Source organism: Rhinoraja longicauda, chromosome 8 (assembly GCF_053455715.1).
Source record: "Rhinoraja longicauda isolate Sanriku21f chromosome 8, sRhiLon1.1, whole genome shotgun sequence".
Lineage (NCBI taxonomy): Eukaryota > Metazoa > Chordata > Chondrichthyes > Rajiformes > Arhynchobatidae > Rhinoraja > Rhinoraja longicauda.
Genome location: NC_135960.1, coordinates 40,988,158 through 41,003,197, shown reverse-complemented (window position 1 = coordinate 41,003,197; position 15,040 = coordinate 40,988,158). Strand labels below are relative to the sequence as shown.

Here is a 15,040-nt window from a genome sequence, read left to right as displayed (position 1 = left end):
TTAAACAGCAAAATAAAAGTTTCCAAAGGTGATGGAAAGACTAGAGGAAAGACTAGGTGCTGAGAGCTATTTTATACCTGCATTAAGGAGGCAATTAAACACACATGAGGAATTACAGACGCCTGTGAAGCCATGTGTCCCAAACATTATAGTGCCCTGAAATGGGGGGACTATGTATAAACACTTCTGTAATTTCTACATGATGAAACCAAAATGTATAAAAATACCCTTTAATAAAATCTGACAATGTGCACTTTAACCACATGTGATTTTTATATATTACAAATTTCAAATTGTGGAGTACAGAGGCAAATAAATAAATTATGGGTCTTCGTCACAAACATTATGGAGGGCACTGTAGTTAAATATAGCAAGTATTGGAAATTGGATGTGGAACCTGACCTGTGCAGTCATTGTGCACTCAGTTTTATCAAACTGATCTATTTGATAAAGATTTTCACAGATGTGAAAATTAGCAGGTCAAAGAAATCTTTCCATTCTGCATATCTGCACACAGTTGCTATCATCAGGAGACAACTGTGACACAGCAGTGTCTATGAATTAACGTTTAATCTCACTCTGGGGATTTGAACACAGTGGCCTGGAACTTGCAGCTGGAATAACAATAAAGCCATCAGTACAACACCTTCCACAACTGATTTGCTGAGTGTTTTAATCATCTTATGGTTTGTTTTAGCATCTTGTAGAATATTCCTATGCACAGTTAGGTTGTGGTCAGTAATTCCTCCTCTTCAGGATGCATTGTTACCAGTTTTGGTATAAACCAAACTTTGCCATAAACTACAGAAATTAGAACATTGAACAGTACAGCACAGGTTCAGGCCCTTCGGCCCACAATATTTGTGCCAAACATAATGCCGTTAAACCAATTTTATCTGCCTGTATCTGATCCGTATCTGTCTATTCCCTGAACTTCTATGTACCCAACTAAAAGCCTTTCAAAAGCTTTTTTTGCATCTAAAAGCTATCGTTTTAGCCTCCACCACCACTCTGACAATGCATCCCAGTCCCTCTCTACATTCTGTGTAGAAAACCTGCTCCACACCACTCCATTAAACATTCCCCCTCCCACTTCATAGCTACACCCTCCAGTTTGGACATTTCCACACAGGGGAAAAGGTTGTGAACAGATGAGAGCTTCAGATATTTATAAAGGATTCCCAATGTAAATAAAAAACCCCGAAAATGTTATTTTTTGTTAGATTTATTTTTTTAATTACTGCTAAACCTCTCTGGCCATAACATGCATGGATTATTATTTTCTCAGACAATTTCAAATTTCCATGAATTTTAAAATAAGACATTTTTATGTTTTCAATTATTTATGGTGTTTCAGGTTGTATCTTATTCTTAATTGCATATTCTAAGTTTCAGTTAATGCTCAACAAAAATGTTTTAAAAGCTATTTAAAAACTGGTGCTATTTACTTTCTAGTGTGCCATGAGAATTCTGCAAAGTAAAACACTTAAGACTCTAGATACTGGAATGTAAATAAATACAGAAGTACTGGAAGAACTCAGCCAGTCAAGTAACATCTGTGGAAAGAGAAACCAGTGAATGTTTTTTGAATCAGGGACTTTTCTCAGATATGGGGGAAAGTTAGTCGGGGAAGTAAGGTATATGACAAAAGGAAATTGAATGAGACAAATGAAGTGAACATAATTATATGTATTGTGTAGGAAGGAACTGCAGATGCTGTTGTGGATGCATTTAGAGAAAGAAGATATGAAGGGAGATACATTTGGTAAAGGGAAACCATGGGAGAGCAGTGTACCTGAAGTTGGAAAGTTTCTGAACGTTGCAAAGTCCCTTAAAGGAATGTATTGATCTGAAACGTCACCTATATTTTTTCTCCAGAGACGCTGCCTGACCAGCTGAGTTACTCTAACACCTCGTGTCTATCTTTGCTGGAAAAACTCAGCAGGTCAGGCAGCATCTGTGGAGAGAGGAATAGCCTATGTTTCATGCTCAATTATGAACTGCCCATTTTTTCCAGCTTATTCTGTTTCTGATTCTTTATTTCCCAAACATCTAGGGGGCAGTGATTGCAACATGTACTTAAGCCAAATTCCTTAGCTGAGGGGGGAATGGTGTGATTTTCATTGATCTGTTGCATTTTGACAATGTACCTTATTTCATGAGGTGCAATGAACAGAAAGGTAGTATGAAGGCTTTGCATGGTCAAGCAGTAAATATCGAACAGTTGAAAGATTTTGTATTATGTACGATCCATCTTGTCATTCGGTGTTACTTTGCTAAATCCCTAATCACCGTGAGAAGGTGGTGATGGACCTTCACCTTGAACCACCAAGGTCTGTCACAGTTGTGTCACTAGAGCATTTTTGGAGGCGGTTAAATGTAAACCACGTTACACGGAGGCTGCAAATGCCACACAGTCTAAACCCGGAAAGGACGGCATGTTTCTTTCCCAAAAGGACAATTTTTAAAAAGAATTGTGTTTTGGAGCTATTGCACAGCCTCATGGTTATTTTCACTGACACTAAATTTTTATTTCTAGATATTTTTTTCCAAGTAATTTAAATGGTCAAACTGAAATGTGAGAGGGGCAGTGTTTGAAATTTTATCCTCCGGATTAAGTAGTTCAGGCCTCTGAATTTCCACTGATCCTAACCCAAGATATGAAATAATAACTCCCATCTTGATGTAATATGACATCATTTTTTTACCCAGGGAATCTGTTTCGCCCCTTCAAGTAAGATTTGCATACCCCTTCATTTTTGCATGGGACTTCTTCCTTGCTAAGCTGCTACATACTGTGACAATTTTTTATCTGTATTTTTAAAGCTGACAGAAACAATTGGCTTCTGCACTCCTGTCTTCCTCCCAACCTCCCTCCACCATCTTTCCGAAAGGCCATATCCTTTAATATAGAACAGCAATCCTTTCAGACCTGCGGCCCCACTTCCTTAGATCTATCAGCTAAACCCTCCTAGTGAAAGGGTCACGTGGCCTCATGAACATGTTAACATTACTTCGTTTGTCAGATTCTTGTAAATCAAATGAGATCAGTGGGTCGTTGTAGTTGCACAAAGAGATGGACAGCTCTTTTCTTTGAATTACCCTTTACTCTAGTTAGGATAATTGAGTAGTCCATCAGTGAGTAACTATTACAGATTTTACAAATAAGCTCTTTTTGTTTCTCTATATCTTTCTATCACCTATTGTCAGCAATTGGCCTATTGATGAAGACAAAAACTGAAGTGCGGCCAAAGGAATCTGAGATGGCAACGATCCCTGTAAAGAGGTAGGATCCATGTTTCTATTTAAACCTATTTCTCTTCCCTCATGGGTATTTAAATCACTTTTGGCAAAAAAATAACTTGCTCAAAGTTGCCACCATCATTGAATAAACCTTTCTTATTCAGTTTAGCAGCTATTTCACCACAGGGGACATCACAGTCAAGCTTGAATCCTTATTTAGCAGCCATAGGTATGGAATTCCAGCAGACATCACTGAATTCTGATCCGGTGTAGCATACTTGACCACCACTACCCCATGCTAACCGGTCAAATTGGCATGTTCAAATCCCTCTATTGCCTCAACCTTTGCTGCCTCTATAAATCCCTTCTATAAATCCCTTCAGCAGTACGTTATTGCACTGTCTCCACTCTTCCAGTTATGATGAATCCTGTTTATTTTCTCTTCAATAAGCAACTGAGCTGCCTGGGCCAGAGCCTCTGAAATTTACTTTCCAAACCTCTCTGGATCTCTACTCTTCTCTCTCTCCCTCTGAACATTTATCTCCCTGACCAGGCTTTTTAACCATCTGCCTAACATGATGAAATTAAATTTTCTTTTATCATGTTCCTATAAAGCATTTGATATATTTAATTTTCTTAACGGCAAGTTGCATTGGTTTCTTGAGCTTGTTAGCTAAAGTTACAGATCTTCCACCTACGTTGTTTATCTGGAAAACACCAACCTCAACCTCCTCTCCACGACTGAAGTAAGTTTACTACAGTAATAATTGTCGCTAATTGTGTGCCTTATGGCGATTCTTCCTGTTGCAGTGTTGCACTTTAACCCAATGACCAAGTTATATTTCTGAATGCAGCACTGTAAGTTATTGGTCAAATATTTATTTGTCAGCTTGTTTGTAACTCATTGGTGAACTCTTCCTCATTTGCATTTTGCTTTTCTCCCTGATGTATTATGCCTGTTTCATATGTTGTGGTTCATGTCAGTAATTCAGTAACTGGCAAGCTCCCCCTGTTATAGTGCACCACAATAACTCTTTGGCAAATGGAAACATAGAAACATAGAAAAATAGGTGCAGGAGTAGGCCATTCGGCCCTTCAAGCCAGCACCGCCATGCAATATGATTATGGCTGATCCCATTCCTGCTTTTTCCCCGGATCCCTTGATTCCTTTAGCCCTGAGCTAAATCTAATTATCTCTTAAAAACATCCAGTGAAACGGCCTCCACTGCCTTCTGAGGCAGAGAATTCCATAGATTTCACAACTGGGTGAAGATGTTTTTTCTCATCTCAGTCCTAAATGGCCTACCCCTTATTCTTAAACTGTGACCCCTGGTTCTGGACTCCCCCAACATCGGGAACATTTTTCCTGCATCTAGCCTTTAGGAATTTTATGTTTCTAATAGATCCCCTCTCATCCTAAATTTGAGTGAATACAAGCCCAGTCGACCCATTCTTTCATCATATGTCAGTTCCGCCATCCCGGGAATTAACCTGGTGAACCTATGCTGCACTCCCTCAATAGCAATAATGTCCTTCCTCAAATTGTGAGACCAAAAATGCACACAATACTCCAAGTGCGGTCTCACCAAGGCCATGTACAACTACAGTAGGACCTTCATGCTCCTAAACTCAAATCCTCTCGCAATGAAGGCCAATATGCCATTAGCTTTCATCACTGCCTGCTATACCTGCATGCTTACTCCCAGTGTCTGATGTACAAGTACACCCAGGTCTCGTTGCACCTCCCCTTTTCCAAATCTGACACCATTCAGATAATAATCTGCCTTCCTATTCTTATCACCAAAGTGGATAACCTCACATTTATCCACATTATACTGCATCTGCCATGCATCTGCCCACTCACCCAACTTATCCAAGTCACCCTGCAGCCTCATATCATCTCATCGCAGCTCACACTGCCACCCAGCTTTGTGTCATCCGCAAACTTGAAGATGTCACATTCTCTCATCTAAATCGTTAAAACATATTTTGCTCGCTGCTTGAGTGTAATATGGTAGATCATTGGCTAACTTTCCCCTTTGAATGCTGTACATCACTAACTGCTCAGCTTTCCCCATACAGCATGAATATGTTATGAATATTGCAAAGTAATTTGGAAAAATTACAAGCTTTATGTTATAAGTTAAAAATGGGCGAATCTCTTTATTTCATCTATAACTCATATATTTACAAGGTCTCTTTGTTTGAACAGAAGAGGTTGAAACTACAAAAATGAAACATTAAATCATATGCGGCATGATCTTCAGAGTATTTCCAGCATTTTCATTTTAATTTACACCAGAGCTCTTTGACTATGCATTTTGTCATCTTCCCTTACATCTCTTGGCCTCTGATATACCCTGTGAATCACCTTGAGATGTTTTGCTACATTAACCAATAGAAAAATGAAAGCTCTTGTTATAGCCACATTGTTTATTGCAAAATTTCACAAATAATTTAGAAGAGTGAATCAAAATTTCAAATATATGCTCTTTATGTTAACAGAGTCAGCATATTATGCAAATTGAACTGCTGTGCAAATGTACATTTAGATGAATTGGAAAATAGTCTTTCTTGAGTACCTAAAAAATCATAAATCTGATTTTTATTCATCGTGAAGAATTTATTCACTGAGTTAAATTGTTCAATATACTACAAAGGATGCTAATCAGTTATAGTTTGCAGTTAAATAAAGATATTTTAGTGGTATTATTCCAAAAGCATCACTGAATTCCAGCCAGGCACTGTTATTGTTTTTTTGATAAGTTTTCAAAGGACTTTCCTTTGAGATGCTTGTTAGATGGCTTGGCAGCATGGTTCACATTATTTCATGTGGTAAAGAGCTCTGCCTATGCTGTGTTGACAATGCTTGTTTGGTTTAATTTTTTTCAACTCTCCTCTCTCCAGTGTTTCAGAGCACAAATTCCAGAGAAACTGTTGAACCTGCAGTTTTTCCTCTTTCATTTTGCAATGTGGGACAAGCATTCTTGAACTAGATAATAGGGAAAGTTTTCTCCACTCTGCCTCAATAATTCATATTTAATCTGCACTTCCAGAATCTTTCATGATTGCAGGGAAGTCATAAATCTTTCCCCATTTCAAACAATTGACAACTTTTGAAACTCTCTTGACAAGTGGTAGGGGAATAATTTTGCTTCAGTAGAAAAGGGTTGTTGATCCACATTGCTCTTTGTATACTGCAGCAGCAAGTTAAAATAGCCCCAATCAGTTCTGAATTATAATTTTCTTTGGAGATAGATTATAAAAACGGCCTTCCCAAAAACAGGGGGATCTTATCCTAGTACACAGATTACACAATGCCTGCCTAAAGGCAATAAGGCAGAATATATGCAGAGATAGTATATTTGCATATAGCACACTTAAACTATGTGGATATTAAGGCTTTACACTGGCAGGCTCAATGTTCCAGACTTTTTGTGATAATGTTACTTTTAGTTTACTTTAGTTTGGTTCAGAGAAACAGGCCCTATGGCTCACCCAGTCTCTGCCGACCAGCGATCCCCGCACACTAACGCTGTCCTACACACACTAGGGACAATTGATAATTTTACCAAGCCAATTAACCTACAAACCTGTACACCTTTGGAGTGTGGGACCTGGGTCACTGGCACTGTAAGGCAGCAACTCTACTGCTACGCTACCAAGCCACCCCTATTGTTTTATGAAGAGAGGTTAGGTTTACTAGGCCGTGAAAAGCAGGCACACAGTTTGACTCTACAGTCCAATAGGGTCACATTATAAATACACTCTGATGGAGAACGTCATGTTCATGCTTAAAGCTGTTCCCAATTTTTCTCTAATGCAATAATGAGCAAGTAACTTACCTCGATATTTATTGAACACAAATATATATTCAGTCTATTTACCGATCCTAGGATTCTTCAATAGTCAATAGTCAATAGTCGTTTATTTGTCACATACACATAAATGTGTAGTGAAATGAAACATTACCCGCAGTTGAAACACTAAGACCAATAAGAATAATCAATAAAAATGCAATAACACATACAATCATACACTAACACCAAACAAAAGAAACATCCATCACAGTGAGTCTCCTCCAGTCCCTCCTCACTGTGATGGAAGGCCAGAATGTATTTTATCTTCCCCTGCCGTCTTCTCCCGTGGTCAGGCTGTTGAACTTGCCACGTCGGGGCGGTCGGGGCTCCTGACATTGGAGCGCCACGCCGGACGGTGAAAGGTCCGCGGCCTATTCCAGGCCGCGCCGGACGGTGAAAGGTCCGCGGCGGGCCGACCCAAGCCCCACGATTCGGGGCGGGCGAACACGCTGCCGCTGCCGGAGGTCCCGATGTCGGCCCCCATCCAGGGGCCTGCGGGCCTCCGATGTCCACGCGGCCCGCGCCGGAGCCTCCGGAGACGAGTCGCAGCCGCTCCCGCAGCATCCGCAGGCAGCCAGCGCCGCAGGTGGTGAGTCCGGGCCGTGGGCTCTGCGAACCAGAGCCCCAGGTGGTCCCAGGTGCATGGCCGGTGGTAGGCCGCAGCGGGAACGGAGACACGACACAGAAACAAAGGTCGCGTCTCCGTTCGGAAGAGAGAATTTTACAGTTCCCGTTCCCTCCCACCCCCTCCCCCAAACATAACATACAAACCCTACACCATATTAAAACTACAATTCATACAAAAACAACAAACAACACAAAAGACAGACGGACTGCAGGCAAGCCGCAGCTGCGACGGCTTTCTTTCCAGGTTTGGATCCTCTTAGACTGTTTGCTCCTGGATTTATACTCTGAGAGAATTTGTTTCTATGTCAAATTGCTGAGATTTGGTTCTTCACTTCCTGACATTTCACACATGATCCAACTCTGATGCTACTGCAAGATCGAGTGAGACCGATCCAGAATCGGCTCATCAGCGGCAAATATGATTTGATTCTACCTACACACCTAGATTATATCCCCATTTCCAATCAACCATCCATTGATTCCACAGAGCCATCTCTGATCTTGCCTCCAACTAGCATGAGCTCGATTTTGTGGCTGGATTAAGAACGCAAATGCATTTGAAACTGTGCACCTTGTGATCAGGGTCATGGTGAGTTACCAAGCTAACTGGTTTTATTCAACTCTAGAAGTCAAGTCTGTTTGAACAAGGCACACTCTCTCTTCATCAGCAGTCTGCGGATGTGCCTGTGGCAGTGTATGGAGTCGTTTTGTACTTCAAGAAATTGATCACACGATATTTCATGCTGATTTCCAAATATCCCTGGAACTCTTGGTACTCAAGAGTTTTCTTAAATATTCTGGGTGAACATTTGGCTACCCTGTAGGAAGCCTGATGATCTTCAGGGACAAGAGCATGTTTGATATTCTATTTCATAAAGATTGTGAACAGAATAAATAAAAACTGAGGCTATTGTCAGAAACAAACAAACCAGGATGGACACACAGAGACCTTGACTCATCAGTGGTACCTTCAGTAGTCCTACATGAACTCATGCATTCCACTTCATCCACCTGTGTGATTATTGATCAGAACTAGTACAAAATTAAATGTTCTCTGTGACAAGGACCAGCAAAGGAGTCTCTGTGGGCTTGTTCTGACAACTTTGGCAAATACTGCACTTGCTTACAGTGATTCCAGGTTACTGTTCACACAAGGCCAGGGAGTAGCTCTCAAGGTGATTGAGACAAATTGATTGAGTGGGCCAAACATGGCATATTCAGTATAGTGTGGATAAATGTGATGTTATCCACTTTGATGGGAAAAAACAGAAACTGAGTATTATTTAAATGGTAATAGATTGTGCGTAAAAGGACCTTGGTATTCATACTTAACAGTCACTGAAAACAAATATGTAGCTGAAACAAGCAATTAAGAAGACAAATGGTACGCTGACCTTCATTAAAAGAGCAAGGATTCTTCTACACTTTCACAGAGCCTTGGCAAAACCACACCTGGAGTATTGTGTGCACTTTTTGTCTCCTTAAATCAAGTCACAGGATGTAGGGAAAGAGATACAGGGCTGAGATGAAGAAAAGTTTTTTCACTCAGAGGCTGATGAATGTGAAATTTTCGTCCACATCAGTTGGTGGGGCCAAGTCTCCAAATGTATTTAAGAAGAAGATAGATAGATTTACAATACAAAATGCTTCAAGAAGCATGACAACAGCACATTTGTGTGGTATTGAGGTAGAAGGCTCAAAGGACCAAATGGCCAGTCTGGCACATATTTTCTATGTTTCTTGCTTTAAACTGCAGTGCTATTCCTTCAGTATGGAGTTGGGCCTGTTTTTTAGTTTACTTTAATTTAGAGAAACAGTGTGGAAATAGGCCCTTCGCACCACCAAGTGTACGCCGACCATCAATCACCTATTTACATTAGTTCTATGTTATCCTACTTTCTCACCCACTCTCTACACATTGGGGGCAATTTACAGAGGCCAATGAACCTACAATCCTACACATCTTTGGGATGTGGGAGGAGACTGGAGCACCCGGAGGAAACCCATGCAGTCACAGGGAGACCGTACAAACTCCATACAGACAGCACCCAAGGTCAGGATTGAACTCGGGACTCTGGCGTTGTGAAGCAGCAGCACCAACCGTGCCACTTTCTCTTAATGTGGAGGTACTTACCACTCAATGAGCCTATTGATACAGTCTTGCTTGTGTGACAACTCATTGTGTTGACTGTAGAACAGTTTCAGTACTCATCTGATTCCTGGCCATATTTTCTCCATTCACTCAATGTTCAGAGGCCCTTTTCAAAACTGGTTCTTTCTAAATGTTATTTATGATTTCAGAAATAGGCAGACCTCAGTGACTGCATTTATTGTTTGACCACATTTCCACTTTCAACATTAGAGTTCTCATTCTGTAGCCATGATGGACAATCTATAGTGCTGTGCTCTATGTGACTTCCATAATGAACTGTCATTGATACTGAGATAGGAGGATCGCCCAAAATAGGGGTCGTTGTGAGAAGTAACACAAGATCTGTTGCAACATATCTCCTGCACCGTCCCTTTAACCACACGTGGTGCAGTGGTAGTTGCAGTCTTACAGTGTCAGAGACCCGGGTCCGATCCTGACCACGGATGCTGTCTGTACCGAGTTTGTAAGTTCTCCCTGTGACCTGCATGGGTTTTCCCCGGGTGCTCCGGTTTCCTCCCACACTCCAAAGATGTACAGGTTTGTAGGCTAATTGACTTGGTAAAATTGTAAATTGTCCCTAGTGTGTGTGGGACTGTGTTAGTGTGCGGAGCGGATTCGCAGGGCCAAAGGACCTGTATCTGCGCTGTATCTCTAAACTAAACTAAGCTAATCTAAACTAAACTAAACCAAACTAAACTGAACTACACGTTATCTGACCTATCCTCCTATTCATTTCTTACTGGCACGTAAGTATGAGAATAGGTGGATAGGCCAAATGAAGTAATCCAGAGGTTACACCCTTATAGGGCCTACTCTTTAGTCTGTTGCCTGGCTCCCTACATTCATGCCGCAGGGCTTCATCCCTATATTCACCTACATCATCATTGGAATGACCAGGACCTCTGGCTGTTTACCTGTCCTTTTTAGGACTGTCCAGTGACATCTGCAAACATAAAGAACCGCCTTAGACGAAGACTCCATTTGCCATAATAGTTGTAAGACCTCAGCAAATAGAAATTTCTATCAACAGTATCGGCTAAATTTACTGGAAGAGGTGCCTTGTCTTCAACAGCCTATGACGGCTGCAATTCACCAGTCAATGCACCAGTCTTTAATCAGCACCTTTACTTGAAAATCCGTTTGTTGTTGCCATTCCTGCTTCTTGCCTGGCTGAGTGATAGCAAATTGCCTCACTGAAATGTTTCAGGTTAGTCCCCTTAGCCTTGGACTTTACTGTGGCTTTGTGGCTGCAGCTACGTCAGTGCCTGATGATTGATGTAATTTTTCTGCATGAAAAGTTGTAGCGTTGATGCGAATAGCATCTGAAATACTATTCTGCTTGGAGATCAAAGTCAAAAAGCTGAAGCAGTCCACCGCTATGGATCACCAGTTATTCTGCTCAGGCAGAATATATAGCATTGCATCGGATGTAATATAAAGGCCATGTAAATTTTAGTCTATGATGATACAACTATACAGAATCAGAGCATTATACGGTAGTTTTCTCTTTGTTGATATGCCGCCTTCACTGAATTTTCTGAATCACATGGGGTTCTTATAATAAAGCAATACAGTGCGGATTTTGTAGAAATGCATTTCTTTGTTCCACAGTAACAAAAGAATGGTGATTTGTTCTGTTATCACAGAACTAGAGATGACTGCTCCACTATCAAAGAGTAGCACTGAGGGTTGTAAATTCCACCAGGATAGATGAGCATGTATGTGGGCTACATATTTCACCACAACAAAGTAACAGTCGAGTAGTTTATATATTCCACCAGCGGAGGCAAATGGATCACATCTTCCACTAGAGGAGAGTAACCTGGGAGTGAGTTATATTTTTCATTATCACAGACTTATGGTCAGTGAGTTATATACGTTTCATCACAACAGATTTATGCAGGGGAGGCAAAAAGGGAGTGAACAAGGAAAGAAGTGGATGATCAGCAAAACATAAGAAAAAAAATGAAAGAGAGAGCAAATGTAAGTCAGGCACCAGTTAAAAAAGCAAGGAGACTGGAGTAGCTAGAGAGCAGGGCAGACTGATTAGAGAAGAATTTACATTCGTAGTTAAGAGAGAATGTAGGAACAAGGGACATACCAAAGAGAGAGGGGCAGATAATACTGGGAGAAAGAAATATGCAGCAGGAAAATAGATGTAACAAGAAGCATGGAGAAGAGAGTGGGGGCATGATAATCAAGTTAAATAGAATGGATGAGAGGGAGGCAGGAAGAAAAGAACATTAGTATGACCAAAACAGAATGGGAAAGATGAAGTGACGAAGAGAGGCACCGGTGAAAAGGAGGAACAACAAGAAAGAGAATAAAGTGGGATGGAAGTAGTTAAGGCACACCTGCACACTATCTTGCTTAATCATTAATAATCCATTGGAAATAAATCATGGGTGAAAAATTGCCAGGCAATAATGCGTATTATTTAAACCATACACTTTTCATCTGATGTTATTCATACATCCCTGCTGCTCATGGTGTAATTAGTTCTACATTTCCCAGCAGCAACTGCAATAAAAACTCAATTTACACTTACAAATTAAATCAGTGTGAGGCCAGTATCGGAGCAATGTTGTGATTGAAAACGTTTTCATTGCTTGAGAGCCGTTATCAAAGCTAAGGAGCTCTGGGTTCATTCCCGTTTCTTGAAGTATCTAAAACAAAGTACTGTGAACATTTACCAGATCAAGAGGCTTTGAAAGTCATCGATATTTATGTTCCGCTGTAAATATATTTAGCAGCAAGTCATATCTGTAATGGAATGTTGTGAGAAAGTGTTCACTAACCTAGCAGATAGACAGGGACTTGCATCTAGGGTGATCGAAATGGGGAGATAAACCAAAAGGTTGTAATTTGAGGAGGACATCCAAAGTGTCTACAGGAACGAAATATCTTTAGAGGTATAAACTGCCCATAACTGGTTCATGCAGGGTCATCTTAAGCAATATTTATTTAATTGCCCACTGTACAATCCTCCCAATTTTCACATCCGTTGAAATATATAGAAACAAAAATCAGGAGAGCTTTATTTTTATTCCTGAATATTACATGGATCTTGCTAACATAGGCAACATTTATTACTCATATAAGAGTGAGTCAGTTACCTTTAATTAGATCATTCACCACCTCTTCAGTAGTCCCTAAGGATTAAGGATGACTTCCTCCCATTCTGGTTTTGATGGATCTGGGTTGGCTGATGGTGCAATTGCGTTGAGATGCAAGTGTAGGTAGTTCAGGCATCAGAATTCAGGCATATAGACGCAAGGAATGTAATGCGACACAACACATCAGGGATGGAGAGAATTACCTGGATGCTATGTTTCAGGAGGCAGCCACGCCCATTAGATTCACTACTTACAATTTAGTCCATGGTCAGGAGAACAAGGGAGTGAATGTGTGAGACAGGAAGGGGGACCCAAGAGGCAGTGTTGTAGGAGCCTCAGTCTTTGAGCTTATCTAACAGTTCTGAGATTCTTGCTCCCTGTGTAGATGAGAGTGGGGGCTGCAGGAAGGATGAGCAACCTAACATTGGCACCGTGGATCAGGGAGCCATTCAAGAGGGCGGAAAGAAGAGTTACGTAGTTGCAATTGGGGTTAGTATAGTCAGGGAAATAGACACAATCCTCTGTTGCAAGGGTCGAGGACCAAGAACCAAGGACTGAGAAAGCACATTAATGCCTCTACTTCCTTAGAAGGCTTAGGAAGTTTGACACATCCCCCACAATTCTCACCAACGTCTACAGATGCGCTATAGAAAGATTTTATCAAGATACATCACAGCTTGGTTTGGGGACAGCTCCATCCAAGACGGAAAGAAATTGCAGCGAATTGTGGACGCAGCCCAGACCATCACACAAATCAACCTCCCTTCTATTTACTCCATTTATACCTCACGCTGCCTCGGCAAGGCTAGCAGCATAATCAAGGATGAGTCGCATCCTGGCCACTCCCTCTTCTCCCCTCTTCCATCAGGCAAAAGGTATAGAAGTGTGAAAATCCACACCTCCAGATTCCGGAACAGTTTCTTCCCAGCTGTTATCAGGCAACTGAATCATCCTACCACAACCGGAGAGCAGTGTTGAACTACTATCTACCTCATTGGAGACCCTTGAACTCTCCTTAATCAGACTTTGCTGGCTTTATTTGCACTAAACGTTATTCCCTTATCATGTATCTATACACTGTAAATGGCTCGATTGTAATCATGTTTTATCTTTCTGCTGACTGGTGGAAGAGAATACAGAATACAGAATACAGAGCTTTATTTGTCATTCGGTACCGAGGTACCGAACGAAATTACGTTACCAGCAGTCACACAAAAAAAAGAAACACAAGACACATAACCCCAACACAAACATCCATCACAGTGACTCCAAACACCCCCTCACTGTGATGGAGGCAACAAAACTTCCGCTCTCTTCCCCACGCCCAAGTCCCCGCGGTCGAGCCGCACCAGGCGCTGAAATATCCCACGGCCGAGCCGGGCGATGGAAGGCCCCGCGCCGGGCGATGGAAGGCCCCGCGGCCGAGCCGCATCAGCGATGTAAAGTCCCGCGGCCAAGCCGCACCAGCGATGTAAAGTCCCGAGGCCGAGCCGCGCCGAGCGATGGTAGGTCCCGCGGCCGAGCCGCGCCGAGCGATGGAAGGCCCCGCGGCTGAGCCGCACCAGTGATGTAAAGTCCCGCAGCCGAGCCGCGCCGGGCGATGGAAGGCCCCACGGCTGAGCCGCACCAGGCACTGTTAAGTCCAGCGGCCGAGCCGCACCGGGCGATGGAAGGCCCCGCGGGCGATGGAAGACCCCGCGGGCGATGGAAGACCCCGCATTTTTAATTTTTTTTAGCGCAAACAGAGATACGACTCGGAAAGGGTCGCATCTCCATTGAGGAAGAGATTTTTTAAAAGGTTTCCCCCACCCCCCCACCACCCCCCACATATACACAGCTAAAGATAGGCTATTTCATACATCTAACACTAACAAATAGACAAAGAAAGAAGAAAGACAAACAGACTGATGAATTAATGTGGGAGGCAATCGGAAACTCAGGGCCACTCCTGCAGACTGAATGCAGGTGTTCCTCAAAGCAATCACCCAATCTACGTTTGGTTTCTCCCATGTAGACGAGACTGTTGTGATCAAGAACTGCAG

General features: G+C 42.0%; 1 protein-coding gene across 1 annotated transcript in view; it reads left to right on the top strand.

The window, feature by feature from the left end:
• Positions 1-15,040, top strand: part of LOC144596359 (uncharacterized) — a 185,732-nt gene that overhangs the window by 167,277 nt on the left and 3,415 nt on the right. Inside the window, exon 11 of the mRNA XM_078404616.1 lies at positions 3,211-3,286. Within this exon, the coding sequence (XP_078260742.1) occupies positions 3,211-3,286 (76 nt within the window). The remainder of the gene's footprint in view (positions 1-3,210; positions 3,287-15,040) is intronic.